Raw genomic sequence first — 23,734 nt, 5'->3', positions numbered from 1 at the left:
GAGATGCCAACCTCCATACCTGTAAGTGTTTTTCTTCTTCTTCTTTTCCACACACTGCAGTTTTTTTTTGTCATCCATCTGAGGGCATGTTTGCACTTTTTATTTGGCCTCCAAACACCACCCACCCATTTGTTTTACTTCAAACGCATTCAAATAAACCCTCTCACACTGAGACTGATATACGTTCTCCACCTTACCCATTGTAAATTTCCACACAGTTTTCGTTTTGCACCCTATCCGGTGCATTCTTGTTCAAAGCCTCTCATTTTACTCCACAGGATTTGATTGACAGACTGATTGCCGTGAATTCGGATGGGAAGATTCATTCTCTCTTCCACTACGAAGAGAGTCACACATTCGGCCTAAGGTGGGATTCATTATTTTTTTCATATTACTTAACATCAGTGGGGAAGTAGACGATATCAGATTATCACCTGGTGACTGCACACACACTTCAGCCTCTGGCAATAGGAGACTGGCATGGTGACGTAATCGGCCTTAAAATGCGGCCTTTAAGGCTGCAGACCCTGAATTGGGATACAGCCTCTGAATCGCTGCATCTTGTAGCTGTGTCGTCTTAAATTGGTCATGTGATTTTGACGCGCCGGCGCGTCCGGCAACCCCAGAGGTTTAACTTAATATTTAAGTGTCTCTTGGTTTTAGACTAGTTGTTTAGTCTAATTTGATGTTTTAAACCAGAAAAGGAAGAAGAGGGCTTAGAATTACAGGTAAGAACTGCTCAGTGGTATGTGATAAACTGTAAATGTAAAGCTTACAGGTCAGTCCTCATGTTTTTAAATCAGATTTTGAGTCTATACATGGCACATTATGCTTTTGCATGTTGTGAAATGTGCTGCAAAACAAACTGAGGTAAACTAACTGGTTTACTGTGATGGATTTAAAGTGCGTGTGACTGGTGCGCAGTGGCTGTGGTGCTCACGGTCAGAGTTCAGTCACAAAGAGGGTAACAGAGATGAATTTAAAGTTAAGGTGATGGTGCTTAGATTCATTCACAGACTGAAACCTTCACACCAACTTTATCCTGTGTCTCTTAGTTTTAGACTAGTTGTTTAGTCTATTTTGATGTTTTAAACCATATCACAGGGTTTTTACTTCACCATTTACGGGGTTTTAACAAGCAAACAAAAGACAGATCGTGATGTTTGAAAATGTTTTGGAAATATTCTTTAAAGATTAGATGTAAAATACGCAGAGGACAAATTCAATTGGTTTATTAGTTTATTACATAAGTTGAAAAAAAGTTAAACAAGTAAATAAAGAAACAACGTAAAAGAAAAGTAAACAAAACAAATCGGTAAATAAAGGAAAATGGTAATAAGAAGGGAAAAAAAAAGAAAAGAGAAAACCCCAACAATCCCCTCTGAGCAAGCACTAGGCGACAGTGGGGAAGAAAAACTGCCTTTAAACGGGCAGAAACTTCCGGCAGAACCAGGCTCACGAGGGGCAGTCAACTGCCGGGACTGGTTGGGGTGAAAAAAGATGAAGGAGAGAGGGAAGAAGTGTTAGGAGAGAAGGGGAGAGGAGAGGTGAAAATTAAGATGGAACAGAGGTGGAGGGAGACGAGGTGACGTCAGCAGTAGAAAAAATAGAAAGAGTAGAAAAAGCAGGAGTGTCCCTCCTCCAGAAGAAGCGGAAACGTTTTTTCTTCTTTTCCATGAGCTTTTCCACGACCACTTTTTTCTCTAGGATGAGGGTTCTCAACTGATCGGTTGTTTCTTCAACTTCCTTCTCAAGTTTCTGGCATCTTTGCTCCATTTCTTTTAATAGATTGCACTTGTCTGTATTTTGCTGTTGTTTTTCCTTGTGCATCTTTTCTAACTGCTCATTTCTTCTTGTGATTTCTTGAAGCTTACGCTGCAGGTCTTCATTTATTTTCTCTTGTTGCTGCTTTTGTGCAAGCATTTCAGCGTTTTCACACTTCAAGTTGTCTGAGTTCAACAACATCTCATTAATGACCTCTGAGTGTTTTTTCGCCATTTCATTGATCCTACGCTGCATCTTTGAACATCGTTTTTCCAATACTTCTCCTTCCAGTTCAGGTGTTCTGTCCTTCATTGTATTAATTTGTTCAGTTGTAGATTTCTTCTCTCCAAGTCCTGGAGAATACGTTTTTTTTCTTTTTCCTGTTGCTCTTTCTCTTGAAGAAGCTCTTTATTTTTGCACTCTGTTTCATCCAGCCTGACTGGATTTGGATTTATTGAAGAAGGACCACCAAAATCTTTGTTCTATTTGGTGTACATGTTAAGAGTTGCTGGACTAACAGTTGGTTTGATTTGCTTCAGAGAATCCTCAAAGTCTTTTATCTTAATGTTGCGCACCTCAGCAGCAGCTATAACACGGACTTGTTCTGGTGCCAACTCTCTTATTGGGCCAAGTGCAGCATCTTTGGCTAATGCTGTCAAATCGCTCCCTGAATATCCTTCAGTCACTTTTGCAAGACAGGACAGTTCGTCTTGGCTCAGTGGACTCCCGTGCGTTCCCAAAAGATTTTTCAGCAGCGTAAATCTTGTCTTCTCATCGGGTAAGGTCACATATACTCTTTTTGCAAAGCGCCTTAATATTGCTTCATCGAGCTCCTGGGGCCTGTTCGTTGCTCCCATTACAAGTACTCTGTCATCCTTTCCTGACTGCAACCCGTCAAACTCAATGAGGAACTCAGTTTTTAAACGGCGAGAGGCGTCGTGCTCCCCCTCCCTCCTTTGACAGAGCAAGCCGTCCACTTCATCGATGAAGATTACTGAGGGCTGTCTCTCTCTTGCAACTGCAAAGAGTGCTCGTACGAGCTTCTCGCCTTCTCCCACATATTTGGAGGTCAAACTAGCAGCACTGATGTTGAAGAATGTTGCATTAGACTCTGCAGCAACTGCTTTGGCGAGCATGGTCTTCCCATTTCCTGGTGGGCCAAATAAAAGCAAGCCACGTGCAGGAGCTCTCAGACCAGTAAAGAGATCAGGTCTTAAGGCAGGAAGGATGACAATTTCTTGAAGTGCTTGCTTTGCCAGATCCTGCCCTGCGATGTCATCAAATGACACAGTCGCTCCACTGTATACAATTTCATTTGTAATTAAGCTGACCAGTTTACTGTCCACATTCTTTTTCATATCCCTCTTCGGGGGCTGTTTCACAGCTGCCGGTCTTCCATTCTGAGTTTTTCCCACCCGAGCGGTTTTCTTTGCATCAGTTATTCTTAATGGAGGTCTTACAGAAGTGGAGGGTCTGATGGTGGTGGAAACACCTGCGGGTTGACTTTTAGGAACTGACTTTGGCTTACTTGCAATTGTTTTGGTCGACATTTCTCTTGCGCGACTTCCCCCCTGTTCACAGTCATAACACGGTAAACTAGTCATAAACGAAAACGTTTAGGCTATTTATCGCATTTAAAGGTCTTTCTTTGGGACAACGTCACAGAACACAGAAACGTCACAGGGCTTTGGAGCGTGATGTTACAGAGGTTTACAAATACTTTCAAATATAGCTCTGGTCGAACGTTTGAAGGCTGCGAACAAACTGACTAAAACTTGCTGCTCCTGACCCCTATTTATAGAAAAACTTCAAAGGCTCAAAGGCATGTGCTTGTGACATCATCACATGTCCTTGTGACATCATCACATGTCCTTGTGACATCATCACTCTTCATGAATCAGATTGTCACATGACATTTTAGAATGGGGATGTTTTTTTTTAAACCGTTTTCAAATTTAACCCTCTGTGGTCCAGGGTATAATTGGCCGTTCTTGACTATTTTTGATTTTACCTCTATATTTCACCTTTAAAATATGTTTTTCTTGCCTTATTTGGCACCATTATTTTCAGCACAACCTCAAATATCTGAAATTTGAGTTATTGTTTTCATTTTGGTATACTATATTAGCACAGTTGATCTAAATTAATAACACAATAAATTGTGTGTGCATCTCCTGTTTTGTCATGGTTGTATGTCCCGGTTCGTGACAGGCTGCATGAGCTCATCTGGTGGGAGTGTAGTACTGTAGTATTTCAGGCATAAAAACGTGGTTTTCACAGACCTTGTCACAGGGTCTGAGTCTAAGATTTTTTTTTCACATTCTGTCTCTCACAGTTGAAGTGTACCTCTGGTGCAAATTACTGACCTCTGTCATCATTTTAGGTGGGGGAACTTGCACAATCGGTGGTTGACTAAATACTTTTTTGCCCCACTGTACCTATGAAAATATACTCACTGTATATATATATAATCAAAGCATTTCTTTAGCAAAGTGCACATACTAGCCCTTTTTAAGTTCATTGACATATGTGCACTCAAACAGGCCCAATGAGATTGAGGGTTATACCCCAATTATTTGTGTTAGGTTTGTAAGCTTTTCCAAATGAATACAGAAAATCAGCAAAACCACCATAAAGAAAGCTTATTTAAATAAAGCTGATATTGGGAGAACAAAGCCCAAGGGGTGGAAAATGAGTAAAAAACCTGTGAAGCAGAGAATAACATGAGGGACTGTTGCAGAGCGCATGAGTGAAACAAGCTCACAGATGAGCTGACAAAGATTGGCAGAAATCACTTTAGAGCAGCCGGGTAATAAGGAACAGGTGAACATAGAGTGGAGCAGATAATTACGAGCAAAAACCCAAACAAATACTTTCAGACAATCCTAAAGCTCTTATTTAGTTGCATAGAGCCATGTGTGAACATTTTGTCTTTACATTTTGCTTCCAAGGAACCGAACTGTCTTTTAATTCTGTAATTTATTTCACGTTCTTCAGGCTTTCTGAAGCTCCTTCAAATTTTTCTTTGGACATCATTTTATTATAATTTTCAGTGCAGTCCTTTATTTGTTTGTTCCTATGAATCATTCACACATAATAAAGGCACCTAACTCAAGGGACAAATTCGTTACTGGCACATTACCAGCAGCTTGTCACAAATACACAATTTGTTTCCTGCACAAAAAATGACAACGATAACACACCAGCAAGGTGATTACCAAAGAGCTATTAGCCAAAAACTTGACATATGTCAAGAAACTAAACAAGTAGAGGACAAAAGAACTGGCAGCTTAAATAAAAACATCTACAGCAGACGAACAGAATTTGAAAGTTGTGTCCTTAAGAAATAACACAAAACTGACACACAACCTGAGAGATGCATCTGGCATCTTATGTTTGCAAGTTTCAGTAAACTGCTGCATCTATTTCCCATTTTCCTAGCAAAATACAAAGACATGATGGCTTATTAGCTCATCCTATCCTAAATAACCACTAATGTATGCCAACTATTGTCACTGCTACACTATCAAAAGCTGAAAACAAACATAAAAAACATACAAATTCATCACCACAACAACACAGTTGATAAATAAAGAAATACAGAAGCACACATGCAAATAGAGAGATGACATAAAAGTTCTCACTCAGCTCCCTGCGGTGCTGTTTTAAGCTCCAACTCACTCTAAACAACACCAACGGGGGTCTACTGCTTCCTGAGCATCAACGACCGCGCCACCTTTTTAAGATAAGATAAGATAAGATAAGATAAGATAAGATAACCTTTATTAGTCCCACACGTGGGAAATTTGTTTTGTCACAGCAGGAAGAGGACAGTGCAAAGGTTATTCACTAGTTTCAGTTTTATAATAATATAAAACTTAATTATATAATTATATTCAGGTTACATGACACTTATTGTATAAGATAATTATTTCTGGGATGCTGAATGACAATTTGATGTGTATTTTGTTGCTTTCAGTAGAAATCCTGCTGATGACTCAGTGGATTTTAGATGGAAATTCTGTGTTTCACTCACTATAAACCATCTTCTAATCAGAGGGCGAAAAAGCCACTCTTCTTATTTGGTATTAGCTGAAGAAAATATTTAATCTATACTGACCGTCATCGCTGTTGTCGTCCACCAGGATGACCTCCTTGAGCAAGTGTGTGATTGACAGCTGAGTGGACTGAGCGCAGGATCACCGACAGAGCCTCGTTGACGAAGATGAAGATGAGGGAGATTTGGGGAAGGTCTCTTGAGTAGCTGACCTTTCTACATCTGTAGAAAGACACGACACAACACCTGTAAACTACTTGCATTAAGTAATACGAGGTGCCAGTGGAGCACTAGAGTGATGGTTTGGGAAAAGTAGTCTACAAAGTTATACAATTAAAAAGACAATCATGATTTTGTATTGATGAGCCCATTTACCATGATTTCTAACATTTCTGATCAATTGAATGTTGTATTAAATAACAAGGAATATGCCTTTCTTTTTAAAAAATGAGGACATTTCTCAGTGAACCTTAATTTTTGAGTGCTCGCATATTTAATTTTGAATTTGTAAAAAAGACTAAACTACCTCCATAGAGCTGCTGACGTCTTGTTCAATGGGGCTGAAAGGCAGAGCAAGTGCTGCTTCCTGTTCAACTATAATCACAAGGATTTATTTTCCACATTGGCCTTTTAACTGCATGTGCTGTTTCAGATAGAAACCCTATTTTAAACTTGTTTTGTTTAAACAGCTCTAATGAAGCGGAAAGCGGCAGGGTGAGGCTTTGGCTCTAAGTTTAGCACATGTGGGAAAGGAAGGGGCTTCTTTTATTGTCTCCTTTTCACGTCTTTTTTTCTTTTATCGATTATCTTATTTCCTCTGTGAAATAATAGCTAATTAGAAGTTATTCTATAACAAATCCAGTGTTTTCAATTCACGAGGTTGGAGAACACTTTTTTAGGGTTTTTGGCAGGAAACCATTAGAAAACAGAAGGCAACATTAACAAGATTAACCACGAAGAACTGGGACATTTGTCACCTTTTTTCTCCTTCTGATACAATATTGCAAAAGTCTTGAGGCATCCTCATTTCGTTATATTCTGCTGGGAAAATGGGAAATAGGCAGAGCAATTCACTGAAACGTGCAAACATAAATGGAAATACAGTACATAAGGCAAAAATGTACTTGAAAGTCAATATTTGGTATGGCCACCTTTACTATCGAACATAGCCTGGACTCTCTCTTTCCGGAACACACTGCTTTAATAAATGTTGAGGTCTGGGCTCTGGGGAGGCCAATCCATGACTGATCTAGGTATACGTTTACTGCATTCACCGTGTGTTTGGGATCATTGTCGTAATGAATAAAAATATGCCTTTTCCAACTAGATGCTTTTCAGCTGGGACTGCATGATTAATGAAAATCTTAATATCTGGTTCATATTTCCATCAGCTTTCTCAAGATTCCCAACACCACTGGCAGAGCCTTCATCGTGTTTTACAGATGGATGTAAACACCCTCTGTTGGAGTCATATCAACAATTATTTGAACCAAAAATGTCAAATATGAATTCATAATGCTGTAAGACCTGTTGCCACTGATATAGTCCAGTTCTCGTGTAATTTACCATACCTCAGCCTTTTCTCCCTGTTTCTCTTCACTAAAAATGGCTTCCTGACAGCCTTCCACTGAGACCGTTTCTGATGAGGCTTCAGCAAACAGCAGATGGATCCATTAAAGGGCCAGTGCATCTCTCAGGTACTTCAAGTCTTTGCTTTTCTTTATATTTTTCTACATCTTAAGGACATGATTTCCAGATACAGTTCATCTGCTGTACAGAGTTATTTAGTCCTGCTACTTTTCCGGTTTCCTCAATTTTTTTAAGGACTCACAGCACGCCAGATTTTTGGGAACCACCTAGTTGGTTCAAAATGTTATTTTTACCTATCAGATTTTGTTATCTTTTAGATTCTTAAAGTGCTATGCTGTGGTGTGCTGGGGGAGCAGCACAGCAAAGAAGGACTCATCCAGGCTGGAAAAACTGATCAGGAAGGCTAGCTCTGTGGTCGGCATGAAGCTGGACACCCTGGTGACAGTGGCAGAGAAAAGGACACTAAAGAAACTGATGGACATTATGGACAATGCCAGGCATCCTCTGCACACGGCCATTAACAACCAGAAGAGTCTGTTCAGTGACAGGTTGCTTCTCCCCAAGACAAGAACTAACAGACTTAAAAACTCCTTTGTCCCACACGCCATCAGACTGTTTAACTCCTCTCTGGAGGGGAGAGGGAGGGGAAACAGGAGGACAAAGGAGGGGGGAACAACTAAGCTGTAGTGCCTCTTCACCTCACTGTGCAATACCTTTTGTGCAATACTTTTGTAAATAGTCAACAGTGCAATAGACCTCAATACTCGATACTTTGGGAGCCATAAACATCATTAGACCAGTGCACATATTGGTAAATGGACTGGTTCTTATATAGCGCTTTTCTACTCTTCTGAGCACTCAAAGCGCTTTACACAACTTGTGCATTCACCCATTCACACCCATTCGCACAAGCACATTGTTCTAGGTGCTTTCTAAGTAACATTCACACACATTCATACTCCGATGGATGCATCGGAGAGCAATTTGGGGTTAATATCTTGCCCAAGGATATTTGGCATGCAGACTGGGGGAAGCCAGGAATCGAACCACCAATCTTCCGATCAGCAGATGACCTGCTCTACCGCCTGAGCTACAGCCACCCCCTTATTGTCTCTATTGTGCTCTGTCTTGGTTGTTGAGTTGACTAATGTGGAAATAAAATTTATCCAGCAGTAAACCTGAGTTTGCGGTGAGGGAAGCATCTTGTACAGTACAGCACTTTCCAGCAGGAACTTCGATAGAATGTAAAATAAAACATTTTGTGTATTTTAAAATGACATTCAGTGTGTTTTTGTTGTTGCTGCACTAATCAACCACTTACTACTAACTGCAATGGTAGTTTATTGGATTGGAAAGTGTGGCGATGCTCGCCACCTGGTCTCCCTTCTTGCTTGTTGGTGTGGGCAGGTCTCATTTGTAGGTGCTGAAGAGCTGCTGTGGCTCATTTCCATCAGTGGCACTGGCAATACCTGGGCTCATTCTGTCAGTGAGGTAGTTGAAAAACCCCAGTTGGGTAAAGCGTTTGGGGGTTTTTGTTAACAGACATGCTTATCTATTTAGTTGGTGTTATTTTTTTCAGCTAAATTTTTTAGTGCAATTAGCACTTTCAGCATCAATCCATAGCAATGTGTTGTATTTTTCACATTGTCTGTGTGTAAAATACATATGTAAGCATAGATTACACAAAGGATCCTGCACGCCAAGCTGGATACAAATAGAAATCCCTGGAAACAATTCTTTCTGCGCTTAAGAGCAGCTTCCTATTGCAACGCTGGAGGATTTGTCACCATTACTGGATACGCTGCAGAAGCACAGCAAAGCAGTGACTGTGTGGAGTCGAAAACTATTACACCAACTACACTACACAGTCACCCACATTACCCCAATCACTGGCGTGTTTACACAACAGAGACGCTGAGTCTTTGTTACGGGCGCCAGCCACTGTGGCCTCGTTGTGTGGACACAGAGAGACCTTGCTGTGACTCGCGTCTTCCCTGCTGTGGATTTCTGGAAACCGCGCTTAAAGAAAGCACAAGACTTCTTTCGTAAAATGTGCCTTCCTGAACTTGTTGGGAAATACTTCTCGAAACAACGTGCTGCTCTAAATAGCCTGTAATGTTTCATGTTGTGGTTAAAGATTGATGACAGCTGTGTGGTGCGATGTAAATAGTTTGCATTTCATTTTTATGTGATTGCTGTGTACATGTGAATAGATCTATAATAAAGAAAAACAAACAAATATACTATTCTTTTTTGTTTTATTAAAACAACTTCACACAAAGTACAACTATTTACAATGTACAGTACATCCAAAAGAACAGCTTTAAGAATACTCAACAGGAGCAAGTGTCATTTGGCCCTGGTTTGACAACAACACTGGGGCACATATTAACAAAAACACAGCAAACCTTAACGATCTTATCAAGAAGTGTTGTGTCTTCAGCCTCACATGATAAGAGTAATCAGACTGTGTGTAACATTTTGAACTTGTTGCGCAAACTACCTATTACTCGCTCAACATGAATTCTCAGGTGGGCAATTGCTCTCGTTTGTTCAACGTCCCTTGCATCAAGTTGACAGTAGCCTTTTGTGAAAGCTGGAATCTTGACCTCCGCACACATCATTCCTACAGCATCTCTGATGTCAAAGCCTCTGTCAGCCAATACTACGTCCCCTGGTAACAGCTTTTGAAGAATGCCACATCTCTCTATGATGTGTTTATCTGATGCACGACTAGGGCTGGGCCATATTATACCATTCACGGTAATACCGGTATAATGTTAGGCAACGATAGGAAAATGAAATATCGCGATAGAATGGGAGTAAAACGCGCATGCGCAGTGCCTTTGTTTTCATACGCACATGGCCGATTGTTGAGTGAAACAGATGAACCAGAATTGGTTTGTAAAAATGGTGCAACTTCCGTGATGTGGAACTGGTTTGGTGTTTGTCTGTCAGATACACGACAAAGCACATTTTTTTGCAGAACATGCAAGCGGTCGTCGTTATTGTCGTATTTGTCGGACTAAGATGCTCTTAAATCTGGGAGTAATCTGGGTCCTAAACTCCGTATGCTTCAGGTCAAACAACACTGCAGCATCACTGAGAGTTAAAAACTGTCTAAATTCTTTCATCTTTAGTAAAACGATCAGCATTGCTGCTTTACCAGGTGTAACTATAAAGTTTAACTTCCATGAAAACAAAAAGTTATTACATTTAATGGAGTTAGAAGTTAGCAGGAAGCTAGCGGAAGTTAGCTCGCTAGTTTCGCTAGTTACCTAAGCATGATTTAGCATGTTCTGACTGAGAGATTTCTGAAAAAAATCAAACGTACAGCTCTGCTATCACTTCCAACATAAATGAAGACAGGAAACTAAACAGCAGTGACGTTTGTAGGGTTACTGAAGTTGGGCTAGCTGGTATATAATGATGTGCTACGTGATCGCTAGCGACACAGCTATGTTAGCATAACATAAACAGTGAAGCTGGAGGACGAACACTAACACTTTTCCACTTATAAAAGTTAACGTGAAGGTTCTTCATGGTTAGAGACAAATGCAATCGCATGGCAGGATGCTGTAAACGGACCAAACTTCAGTCAGGAGAACAACTGAGATAATCTATCCACAATACCAGGTTAGTCATTAATATACTGCAACAACATGGGAATAGAGCAGCTGCCAGAGAATTCAACATTAATGAATCAATGGTACAGAAGTGGAGGAAGCAAGAAGAATGAGTTTAATAAAGTTTGATTTATCTGACTGCTTTGTTTCGCTTAATGTGCCTTATAATCCCGTGCACCTTATGGTCCGAAAAATGCGTACTGCACACTGCAGTTTAATGTTGCAAAGCACCTCTTTTTAACTTCAGTGGATATTATACATGGTTATGCTCAGGATATGTCAGCCCATTTCTACTGGAAATGCCTTTTGGTTAAACTTTCAGCAAGGAATTTGCATTTGCACTGTTACATTTTTATAAAGCTTTAATGTACATAAAAACCAGCTTCTTGTTTAGGTGAAAATAAATGGAAGGTTGTCTTTTTGCGCTAGTAATGTTGTGGAGTTGTATTTTGTCTCGCATCAATTATATCGTCGGTTATATCATTATCGCAAATTTTCAAATATATATCGTGATAAATATTTTTGGCCATATCGCCCTGCTCTATGCACGACCCCCCCATCCCCTGGAAATGAAAGAAATAGCTCCATGGGGTGTAATCCCGATGAGGTATTTTATGGTCTGTGTACCCTTGTAATGAGAGTATGTTTGTGCGCGTGCCTTTAAATTAGATGGTCTTTCTGTTCGAATCTCAAAACAGTCAACAATGATTGCTACTCGTTTTCCAAAAGTTTCAGTAAACTGTGGAGGCATTGTCGCCTGCAGACAGTGCCTCTCAGGCCAGTGCACCAGTGCTCCTAAGTGGGCATACAAAACATCAATGGTATCGGTGAAGACAGAAGACAGTGTTTTGTGCGACACATGGAATAGATGACAAAGATGCTGGACTGGAAGATCAAGTCTCAGACGCATTAGTGTGAGTAAGAGCATTTGGAAACCTGTCAGTTTCTTCGGTATTGGCAGGAAATCTTTGACAGTGTTGAAGAGGGACATTAAGACTGCATAACAATATAGTCCAGTGTAATATCTTACTTTTTCGGTATCGTCCTTTAAGAAAGTTTCATTCAGCTCTGTCTTTTGCAACTGTGCTCGAAGCAGTCTGTTCTCCTCCAACAGCCGGTTTATTTCTGCTCTGCCCTGTTGACTGCACACACAGTCCTTCGTCTGCCCTTCAGCTTCCGTGACGCTGTCACTCCCATCACCACTGTCCACATTTGCAGCTGGTACGTCAACCTCCACTTGTCCAACACAACTGCTGTCCACTGCCTCCATGACATGGTTGTTGTTCTTCTGTCAGACCTTCATCGATCATCAAGCCTGTAAGATAAAAAATAGTGCATAGACTTAAGGTTAATGTACACCAATATTCCAATGACAGGTGTGTGATTCATCTTTAAGTTATGTGCGGATTAGTGTACCATAAGAGCAATTTAGTATGTTTTCAGAGGGGGGTGTTTACCTGCAATGGGTGCTCTTTTTCGCTTCCGTTGCATACGCCTTGCGTGCCGGTCCGAGTCTGACACAGGTTTGTCGTCGTGCCCCATGTGCAGTGTTGGTGCCCAGTCTGGATTTGTTACATCCATTTCATATGCTGGTTTGCCTGCAATAATGCCAAATCAAAAGCTACTCAGTCGACATGACGTGGTTCTGCAGCATCACACATTAGCATGTTTTATCTCATTATCTATGACCGCAGCGCATTGAAAAAAACCCCACTAAAAGCCTTTTGGTTTGGTCCTTTTACAGCATCCTGCCATGCGATTACATTTGTTCCTGACCACCGAGAACACTCACGTTAACTTTTATCGAGTGGAAAAAAAGTTAGCGTGTTTATATTGTGCTAACATAGCTGTGTTACTAGCGGTCACGTAGCACATCATTATATACCAGCTAGCCCAAGTTCAGTAACCCTACAAATCAATCAATCAAGCTTTATTTATAAAGCACTTTTCATACAGAAAAAATGTAGCACAAAGTGCTTTACATAGTTAAAAGCAGCCCACCCCACCCTCCAACTCACTCCCCACACTCTCAATACACATATATCCCCCCACCCCCACCCACACACACACATACACACACGCGCACACTTAAAGAGTAAAAATTGGGCTGGGCTCGCATGAGCCAAGTGAGGAAACATTATAACAGAGAGCCGTCTGCACCGGGAGCCGGTCACAGACCGCAGCCTCCGGGCTGGGCACACAGCCGGAGGGAGGCCAAGGAGCCCCCCAACCAGGCTGAGAGGACCCCAGAGACCAGCAGCCACGGTCAATAACAGCCCCGGTGCAGAGAGCGCCCTCCGAGGAAACACTGGAGATATGACGCAATACGATATATACAGGGTAAAATGATAAAATAAATAAGAACAGGATACAATATAAATATAAATATAAATAGAGTAAGAAGATTAAAAAATGAATAAGAATAAAATCAAAAAATATTAGGTAAATCCTAAATTAATAATAGAATAACAGGATAGAATAAATAAGCATAAAAAATAAATAAACGCTAAGTAAAAGCTAAATTAAAAAGGTGGGTCTTGAGCCTGTTCTTAAAAACATGTACGTTCTCTGCGGCCCTGAGCTCCTCCGGCAGGCTGTTCCACAGACGAGGACCATACCACTGAAAAGCTGCCTCTCCGTGAGTATGTGTCCTGACTTTAGGGACAATCAAAAGGCCAGTACCAGAGGACCTCAGGGTCCGCGAGGGTTCGTATGGTAAAAGCAGATCTGAGAGATAAGAAGGCCCAAGACCATTAAGACATTTAAAAACCAATAAAAGAACTTTAAAATCGATCCTGAAACACACGGGGAGCCAATGCAGCGATTCTAAAACCGGTGTAATGTGGGCCCGCCCTCTGGTCTTCGTCAGCACACGAGCTGCCGAGTTTTGCAAGAGTTGTAAAGTTGAAATATTCTTCTTAGGAAGACCAGAGAGCAGGGCATTACAGTAATCAATGCGACTGGCAATAAAAGCATGCATCAGCATCTCCGTGTTGGCCCGAGAGAGAATAGGGCGGACTCTGGCTATATTTTTTAGATGATAAAATCCAATTTTGGTTACATGTTTAACATGTGGGATAAAACCAAGCTCAGAGTCAAAAATAACACCCAGGTTTTTCACTTGTAGCGAAGGACATAGTGAAAATGCCTCTAATTTAGACAAGAGTTTCTCTCTCTGAGCCTCAGGACCGACAATTAAAACTTCAGTTTTGTCCTGGTTAAGCTGTAAAAAGTTTTCTGCCATCCAAGATCTTATATCCAAGATACAGTTAAAAAGGGCATCCATTGGTCTGGTGTCATCAGGAGACACGGAGATGTACAGCTGCGTGTCATCAGCGTAACTGTGGAAGTTCACTCCATGCCTCCTGATGACACTGCCGAGAGGCAACATATACAAATTAAAAAGTACAGGGCCTAGAACCGACCCTTGAGGCACACCACATGTCATTTTATGGATCTTAGAGGAGCATGTATCCATACTCACCATAAAAGATCTGTCAGAGAGATAGGAAGTGAACCAGTTGTGTACAGCACCAGAGAGGCCCACCATGTGTTTTAGTCTGTTTAAAAGAATAGCGTGGTCTACTGTATCAAAGGCTGCGCTTAGATCCAGCAGCACCAGGACTGAGAGCTTTTGGGCGTCCCAGTTACATCTAAGATCATTTAAAACCTTTAGGAGAGCCGTCTCTGTGCTGTGGTTCACCCTAAATCCAGACTGGAATATCTCCAGGATCTGTCTATCATTGAGAAAATCAGTAATCTGAGTAAAAACAAGTTTTTCTAAGACTTTACTTAAAAATGGTAAGTTGGATACAGGTCTGTAGTTATTAAAATCATTACAATCCAAATTGCTCTTCTTCAGAAGGGGCCTCACCACCGCCGTTTTAAAGGCAGCAGGGAAGACACCCAACTGAAGAGAGCAATTCATCATGTATAAAAGCTCAGCCTCAAAAAATCCATAAAGTGTTTTAAAGAGTGAAGAGGGGATTGGATCTAAAAGACATGTGGTGGGTCTCACTGTGGAGAAAACCTTCTGAAAGTTCTCAGCATTAACCAGGACAAAGCTGTCCAGTGTCTCCTCAGGTACAATCGAGCCCTCAGATGTGTTTACAATCATATCGCGATTAGATAAAATATCAGATCTGATGGCGCTGATCTTTCCCCTGAAGTGGTCTGCAAACTGCTCACAGAGCGAGTCTGTGGGGGTTCTTTGGGAGCTGTTAAAATCAGGGTTAAATAAATGATCTATGGTGGAAAAGAGGACCTTGGGATTATTTTTGTTAATACTGATTATTTTGGCGAAGTATGAATTTCTTGACTTCCTTAATGTATTATTGTACATTTTAAATTGCTCGGAAAATATTTGATGGTTGATATTATTTTTATTTTTCCTCCATCTCCTTTCTGCTGCCCTGCAATTTCTTTTGAGTTTTTTGACTTCTTCGTTTCTCCAGGGTGATGCATGTTTTACGTTAATCTTTTTGGTGGTGAGTGGAGCAACGGAGTCAAGGCTTTTCTTCAGTTTGCTGTTAAAATAACTAAAAATCAAATCGCAGGGTGCAGGTAAAATCACAGGGGGGCATTTGACTAAAACCCTGGTAAAATTTGCAGCCACTGTCACTGCTGTTTAGTTTTCTGTCTTCATTTATGTTGGAAGTGATAAGAAAGCTGTACGTTTTAATTTGTTTCCAAAACCCCGCAGTCAGGACATGCTATATTGTATTTAGATAGAAGCTAGCGAGCTAACTTGCTGCTAACTTCTAACTCATATGTCATAAATTCCATTGTCATGGATGCCTGGATGTTTAACTCAGTTGTTACACCTGGTAGAGCAGAACGCTGATAATTTTATTAAAGATGAAAGACTTAAGACAGTGTTTTAACTCTCAGTAATGCCACAGTGATCATTTGATATATGGACCTGCAGCAGAGTTTAGGCCCAGACACGGCTAGTGACGTCAGACTCAACAATCGGATAGTGATATGAATTACTTTAGAACTCACCGGAGAGAAAATGCCGCGAGCAAACCAACAAAAAGCTGGGGATTGCACGGAACTCGATATCCGCTCGTCTCACCGCTGCAATCCATGCCTGGCGTCTTTGTTTGGTGATATCGGATACATGGGATCCCTCACGTTGCCGCCAGGATGGAAAACGATTAAAAGATTAATCCAGTTTCTTGCCTTCACGATCGTGAGATCTAACATTGCAACCGACTACACACGTACCACCATAGCTGAAGCTGTATCCTTTGTCTGGCCTACTGTGATGGCGGCAGGGGGCGCATTCTAAAATGTCATGTGACAATCTGATTCATGAAGAGTGATGATGTCACAAGGACATGTGATGATGTCACAAGGACATGTGATGATGTCACAAGCACATGCCTTTGAGCCTTTTCTATAAATAGGGGTCAGGAGCAGCAAGTTTTAGTCAGTTTGTTCGCAGCCTTCAAACGTTCGACCAGAGATATATTTGAAAGTATTTGTAAACCTCTTCAGAGTCACTGTGCACAGGATTAAAAATGTATCCACGAAAATGCCAACAAAGAATAAACAATCTTGCTGCCTCTCCTTCGAGGTCTGGCCGGCCACTCACTTCAAGAGGGAAGCCTGATATGACACGATCCATTGGTGCCTCATCAGTCCAAAGGACATTACAGGAAAACTCCGACCTACATGCAAAAATTAAACAAATTGAAGAAGAGAAGCTTCAACTGGAGGAGAAGTGCAGACAATTGGAAGCACGAAATCAAGAGCTGGAAAAACAACAGCAACGCCAGCCTTACACAAAAATTATTAGTGAGGCCTGGGAAGGAAAGTTTGGTGAAGCACGACAGAAGATTTTGTTCCTGATGAAGGAAAACAAGACAAAGAGTGCTGAATTAAAAGAAACGTCTGCCCAGCTTCAACGCGCGAATGCTACTATTGGGGAGATGCAAAGGGATCTCCAAAACATGGAGCAAAAGAATCAGGCGCTCCAAGGAACGCTTGATGAAGCTATGGAACAAACTGCACAAATCCTCGGACAGAAAAAGGAAGGGGTCACACAAATGCAGGACCAACTCAAAGGCATAAAGAAAAAATACGAAGTGCTGAAAGTCAGGCTGGATGAAACAGAGTGCAAAAAAAAAGAGCTTCTTCAAGAGAAAGAGCAACAGGAAGAAGAAAAAAAACGTATTCTCCAGGACTCAGACAACTTGAAGCGCGAAAACGCTGAAATGCTTGCACAAAAGCAGCAACAAGAGAAAATAAATGAAGACCTGCAGCGTAAGCTTCAAGAAATCACAAGAAGAAATGAGCAGTTAGAAAAGATGCACAAGGAAAAACAACAGCAAAATACAGACAAGTGCAATCTATTAAAAGAAATGGAGCAAAGATGCCAGAAACTTGAGAAGGAAGTTGAAGAAACAACCGATCAGTTGAGAACCCTCATCCTAGAGAAAAAAGTGGTCGTGGAAAAGCTCATGGAAAAGAAGAAAAAACGTTTCCGCTTCTTCTGGAGGAGGGACACTCCTGCTCTTTCTACTTTTTCTATTTTTTCTACTGCTGACGTCACCTCGTCTCCCTCCACCTCTGTTCCATCTTAATTTTCACCTCTCCTCTCCCCTTCTCTCCTAACACTTCTTCCCTCTCTCCTTCATCTTTTTTCACCCCAACCAGTCCCGGCAGTTGACTGCCCCTCGTGAGCCTGGTTCTGCCGGAAGTTTCTGCCCGTTTAAAGGCAGTTTTTCTTCCCCACTGTCGCCTAGTGCTTGCTCAGAGGGGATTGTTGGGGTTTTCTCTTTTCTTTTTTTTTCCCTTCTTATTACCATTTTCCTTTATTTACCGATTTGTTTTGTTTACTTTTCTTTTACGTTGTTTCTTTATTTACTTGTTTAACTTTTTTTCAACTTATGTAATAAACTAATAAACCAATTGAATTTATCCTCTGCGTATTTTACATCTAATCTTTAAAGAATATTTCCAAAACATTTTCAAACATCACGATCTGTCTTTTGTTTGCTTGTTAAAACCCCGTAAATGGTGAAGTAAAAACCCTGTGATATGGTTTAAAATATCAAAATAGACTAAACAACTAGTCTAAAACTAAGAGACACAGGATAAAGTTGGTGTGAAGGTTTCAGTCTGTGAATGAATCTAAGCACCATCACCTTAACTTTAAATTCATCTCTGTTACCCTCTTTGTGACTGAACTCTGACCGTGAGCACCACAGCCACTGCGCACCAGTCACACGCACTTTAAATCCATCACAGTAAACCAGTTAGTTTACCTCAGTTTGTTTTGCAGCACATTTCACAACATGCAAAAGCATAATGTGCCATGTACAGACTCAAAATCTGATTTAAAAACATGAGGACTGACCTGTAAGCTTTACATTTACAGTTTATCACATACCACTGAGCAGTTCTTACCTGTAATTCTAAGCCCTCTTCTTCCTTTTCTGGTTTAAAACATCAAATTAGACTAAACAACTAGTCTAAAACCAAGAGACACTTAAATATTAAGTTAAACCTCTGGGGTTGCCGGACGCGTCGGCGCGTCAAAATCACATGACCAATTTAAGACGACACAGCTACAAGATGCAGCGATTCAGAGGCTGTATCCCAATTCAGGGTCTGCAGCCTTAAAGGCCGCATTTTAAGGCCGATTACGTCACAGCGACGCGACGAAGGCCTAAAAATAAATGTTTGTTTCAGTTCTATGAAGTTCTATGAGTATTTTGGATTAGTAGCACTGCTGTGTTTGTTGCATCATATTGCTGTAATTGTTTATATGCTTTATATATTCTGAGGTAAGTTGATCTATAGTGTTACATCATATTCTATAAGGATGTTATGTGTTTGTGTACTTTCTGCCCAGTTTGACCCATTTAGCAGAAGTCAGCTTGGTTCCACTTGCCTCTTACCCGTGATTTCAGTGGAAATTTCAAATTCAGGATCTGACACACACTGTTTCATGTCCTACACAGTTCTTGCAAGTTCATAGAAATTTCTGTTCAATTAGAACCAAATATTTGAGTTGATGGTTGAAATTGTTGTTGTAATTTGTGTTTTAAATATTTTTAGATTGATGTTTTGTTTCCTTTACAATATTGTAAAGGAAACAAAACATCAATCTAAAAATTGTCCTCTTTTTTATTTTTTTATTTGGGCTTCTTAAATTTATTTTGGGCTACCAAAAACTGAAGAGTGCCTGCCCGAAGGGCTACCAGGGATTTTGAAATTTTGCGAGCCCTGCTTATGCAAGGTAAGTTTCATGTTGGACTCATGGTTCTTTGTTAGTCCAGTTTAGGATGACGTATGTATCATATCAAATATATGTCATATCAAAACAACCCCACACCTGCAGTTGTTTCAGTTTTTCACAGGTGTTTCCTGTCAGCTGGTCAACCTCACTCAGGTGGACATCCATATCAGCCAACCAAACGACAAGCTCCTCCCTTTGTGCTTCAAATCCCTCCCACTCTGAGACAAGGAGCTGAGAGAGAAAACAAGGGTCAATTATAAAGAAGAGAGAAAAGTGAAACCCTCCTGAGAAGGTCTGACTCGCATACCTGCAGTCGACCTATGATTGGCGTTCACGTCATCCCAGCGGCGGCCGCACTCCCTCGCCAATGCCAGCAGCCAAGTCTGCAGGGTGCCCTGGAAGAGCAGAGTTAATGTTCGACTCCTCCTGGTCAGGCTCTCCAGCTGGATGAGCCGAGGTCTCCCCTCTCGCCGCCGCCTCTGAACACACAAACACAAATTGCATGTGAAGCAGGAGGTGCAGATTTTTTTTGCTATTGTTTTCTAAATCCAGGCTTGATCACGTGGAGGTATTTGGAAAACTTTTTTTGGCCAGCGGACGACTGTTGTCTCGCAGAAAGTCAAATCAAATGTATGCGATACACAATCAATTCACAAGAACACATTAAAACAGAAGGTGCCTGATTTCAACTCAATTCTGCATCAAAACAGGGTAACAGAATTAAAACGAGTGTTTGCAGCAAATGTGAGCACAAAGCCTCACTTTGTACAAGCCTGCTATTAAAGTTCTCCTCTATGCAGACAACCTTCCTGTTTTCAAGGCACAACTTGGATCTGCTGCACAAATCTTATGGATACACGCTAAATGAAACAGTAGTGTGCACGACTCCAGATTCTGATCCCTCGTCCTAATATGGTCCTAAAAGGCTCACAAAAAACAACATAGCGATAGCAATAAAGCAAATGTTGAGGCTTCTAAATACAAAGTCCATAAACCAATGGCTGACATGGGTTTTATCATAAGGGTGATAAATATACAACATATGTTCTTAAGACTAAAAGTATAATACAGATTTTAGTCTGAGAGATCTGATGTTCATTTACCTGCAGATGCACTATACGTGCCTGCTCCGTGGTTTTCCACAACATTTTGCACATCACTATTTAATACAGGAAGTAGGTAGGTGAACTAAAACAAGTCATCTTTCTTTGTGAGAGGACAATATTAATGAAATAAACCTCAATGACATCATAGGGATCCCTAAAGATGCTCCTGCTGCTTTTCTTCCTCCTCATCCTAAACTTCCTTCTCCTCGACTTTCATCCAATTGTACTTCAATCTACTTGTGTTTCTCCCCCTCCTCTTCCTCATTTTGTTGGAGCTGTGAACAGAATTAGTGTGAATCTGAATTAATTTGTGCAAAAAAGTAAAATCTACAGCTTTTCAGTCAGAGGTGGTCTTTTGATTTAAGCCGGGTAGAGTAGATTTATGTGTTGATGCTGCCTGCTTCATCTCTGCGACTGGCTGCTGAGTGATATTTACACCCCGGCTGGATTACAAACTTTAACCACGTGCTGCACTTTGGCCCAGCGTTGATACCTCTTGTTAGTATAATGAACTCTTCTTGGCTTAATGTATGATGGTGGATAAATGAAATGTACAAAGAAAATTTAACTATATTACAAAAGGACATCTATCTTGGTAACATCAAATGACCGGAGCATAACTTGTTAACTAGTCTGAAAATAAGTTATACAGGAACAGTCACAGACACACCTTCTCATGTGTCACATTTCTATTCATTCAAAACACTTATGCATTGCTGTATTTTATACAGGCTGATGTGAGTATTTACACAAGCACACACACACACACACACACACACACACACACACACACACACACACACACACACACACACCAGCTTATTTCTCTCTTATCCAGAGAAATCCTTTCATCAGCCTTTCAATGCTGGGTAATCAAAGTATAAAGAACCATGCCAGTCTCCTATTGCCAGAGGCTGAAGTGTGTGTGCAGTCACCAGGTGATAATCTGATATCATGTACTTCCCCACTGATGTTAGTGGGGAAGTACGATAGTGGCTCAAGAGTTGGGAGTTCGCCTTGTAATCGGAAGGTTGCCGGTTCGAGCCCCGGCTTGGACAGTCTCGATCGTTGTGTCATTGGGCAAGACACTTCACCCGTTGCCTACTGGTGGTGGTCAGAGGGCCCGGTGGCGCCAGTGTCCGGCAGCCTCGCCTCTGTCAGTGCGCCCCAGGGTGGCTGTGGTTACAATGTAGCTTGCTATCACCAGTGTGTGAATGTGTGCGTGAATGGGTGGATGACTGGATATGTAAAGCGCTTTGGGGTCCTTAGGGACTAGTAAAGCGCTATATAAATACAGGCCATTTACCATTTACCATGTTAAGTAATATGAAAAAAAAAATGAATCCCACCTTAGGCCGAATGTGTGACTCTCTTCGTAGTGGAAGAGAGAATGAATCTTCCCATCCGAATTCACGGCAATCAGTCTGTCAATCAAATCCTGTGGAGTAAAATGAGAGGCTTTGAACAAGAATGCACCGGATAGGGTGCAAAACGAAAACTGTGTGGAAATTTACAATGGGTAAGGTGGAGAACGTATATCAGTCTCAGTGTGAGAGGGTTTATTTGAATGCGTTTGAAGTAAAACAAATGGGTGGGTGGTGTTTGGAGGCCAAATAAAAAGTGCAAACATGCCCTCAGATGGATGACAAAAAAAAACTGCAGTGTGTGGAAAAGAAGAAGAAGAAAAACACTTACAGGTATGGAGGTTGGCATCTCCCTCAGGGTGTATTCGCTTTTGTTGGCCAAAGACTGTCGGCCCAGCAGTTGCCACACCGACTGGGAAGAGGAGAGGAGGTTGACCAAGTACAGGAAGGACTGAAGAGGAAAGTAAATACAGCAGCTGTTAGAGAGAAAAAATGTATTTGCTTTTAAAGACCATTGTGAATGCATTTGTGCACGTCATGGATTGATCAAATCCTAACACATAATAATAATATAACACTATTCAACTACAAACACTACCGATAATATGACAAATAATATCTGTAGTATTCAAAGCAAAACAAAATGTAAAAAGAATTTATGATTGCAAAGATAAAACATGGTTTACCACACTCTCAAAACTGAATAAGACATATATTCTGAGCAGAGTGGTTGAGCAGAAACCTATTGCAGCCTGAAGAATATTAAACTACAGGAAAGCTCCCTGCATTTTTCACTGGGTCTGGTAGAACAGGGAAAACATATCATCAAAAGCATCAAAGGAAAAAAAGAGAGACACTTGCACAAACGAGCTACAACTTAGATTATATTAAACAGCTTCAAAGAAACGTAAAGAAAAAAACAAGATACGATGGATTTTTTTTTTCTAAAATAGAAATATCTATACTTTCATGTGTCTTCTGATGTTTCTGTGCATGTGTGAACTTATCTTCATATGTACTACCAAACCTCCTACTGTACTTAGCACAGATTAAAGCAAAGACTCGAGTTAATTCACCAAAGTGCTGGTGTGTGTATATTTAGTTTTCCTTTGACCTCAGCATATATGTATAACCCACTGATAAGGCAGACTTTAAAGTCGCCTGTGGCAGGACACAGTTTACACATCACTGGCTGTCCGTATTCACTTGGCTAGTCTCTCTGAGAGAGATGACTTGGCTGCTGTCAGAGGCCAAGCATCAGACACACACAGACAGGCTCACGCTGGAGCTTGTTGAAGCTTTCCTGAGAGAAATTCTGCCAAAAACATAACTAAAAATGCAGTCTTATGAAAGTAAGGCTTATTTGCCCAGACACCCATAAACCAATCAGCAAAAAGCCTTTCTTGTTAACAAAATCACTATTGCCAGTTTCTTAAATATGAATATTCACAAGTGAATTTTCTACATGGCTGCTGGTATCACAGCAACACATGGACCACTATTCTGAGTCCTGGGTTAATAATAATTGGAATCAATTTAATTTTAATCAATTTAAACACCTTTGTAACCAGTGAGCTAAAAACATGATGGAAAAGCAAAACTTCTAAGAGATCTGTGTCTGTACTATTATGTAGATATCTAAAAATTGGGGCATTGTGGGCTCCAGGAAGTTTCTCCTTCTCCCTCTCTCTCTCACACACACACGCACGCACATACATACAATACCTTAATGCAACTCCTATCTGTGGGGTCAATGGGAGTTGGTTTGGGACGGACCACTCTGATGTCGTCACTGCTGCACTCAAGAACAGACCATAGCTCTAGTACCAGGGCCCGAATAAAGCCTGAGACAGAACACGGAGAAATTTGTTGTACCAAACATTTATTTGAAATAGCAGCAACTAAAATTATTAACAGTGCTTTAATAAATAAACGACTGACTTTGTTATTGTGTCCAATCTTTTAAAGAAATCTGT

The 23,734-nt window shown here is 40.9% G+C and overlaps 1 protein-coding gene and 1 pseudogene across 7 annotated transcripts; both read right to left on the bottom strand.

Moving 5' to 3' along the window:
• Positions 1–4,702, bottom strand: LOC145420070 (spastin pseudogene; annotated as a pseudogene). Its single transcript, XR_013901362.1, has one exon. The product of XR_013901362.1 is annotated as a spastin pseudogene (transcript).
• An 862-nt stretch (positions 4,703–5,564) lies between these two features.
• LOC145420077 (uncharacterized) lies at positions 5,565–23,394 on the bottom strand. Of its 6 annotated transcripts, XM_080288827.1 has the most exons (6): positions 22,090–23,335; positions 21,744–21,832; positions 19,596–19,767; positions 19,385–19,519; positions 12,495–12,635; positions 9,653–12,352 (listed from the first exon to the last, which is right to left on the bottom strand). In XM_080288827.1, exon 6 carries the CDS (start codon positions 12,305–12,307, stop codon positions 11,579–11,581), a length of 729 nt encoding a protein of 242 aa, XP_080144953.1. In that variant the 5' UTR covers positions 12,308–12,352; positions 12,495–12,635; positions 19,385–19,519; positions 19,596–19,767; positions 21,744–21,832; positions 22,090–23,335; the 3' UTR covers positions 9,653–11,578. The 6 variants fall into 6 exon arrangements, 5 of the variants coding, with proteins under 5 accessions (XP_080144953.1, XP_080144954.1, XP_080144956.1 ...); XR_013901363.1 differs by lacking the exons at positions 9,653–12,352; positions 12,495–12,635 and adding an exon at positions 5,565–6,043 and having other exon boundaries at positions 22,090–23,394; XM_080288828.1 differs by lacking the exon at positions 22,090–23,335 and having other exon boundaries at positions 21,744–21,851.
• Between the last annotated feature and the right edge of the window lie 340 nt (positions 23,395–23,734).

This window comes from Astatotilapia calliptera, chromosome 14 (assembly GCF_964374335.1).
Source record: "Astatotilapia calliptera chromosome 14, fAstCal68.1, whole genome shotgun sequence".
NCBI classification, from domain to species: domain Eukaryota; kingdom Metazoa; phylum Chordata; class Actinopteri; order Cichliformes; family Cichlidae; genus Astatotilapia; species Astatotilapia calliptera.
The sequence above is the reverse complement of the archived record's forward strand: the minus strand, read 5'-3'. Positions and strand labels throughout refer to the sequence as shown.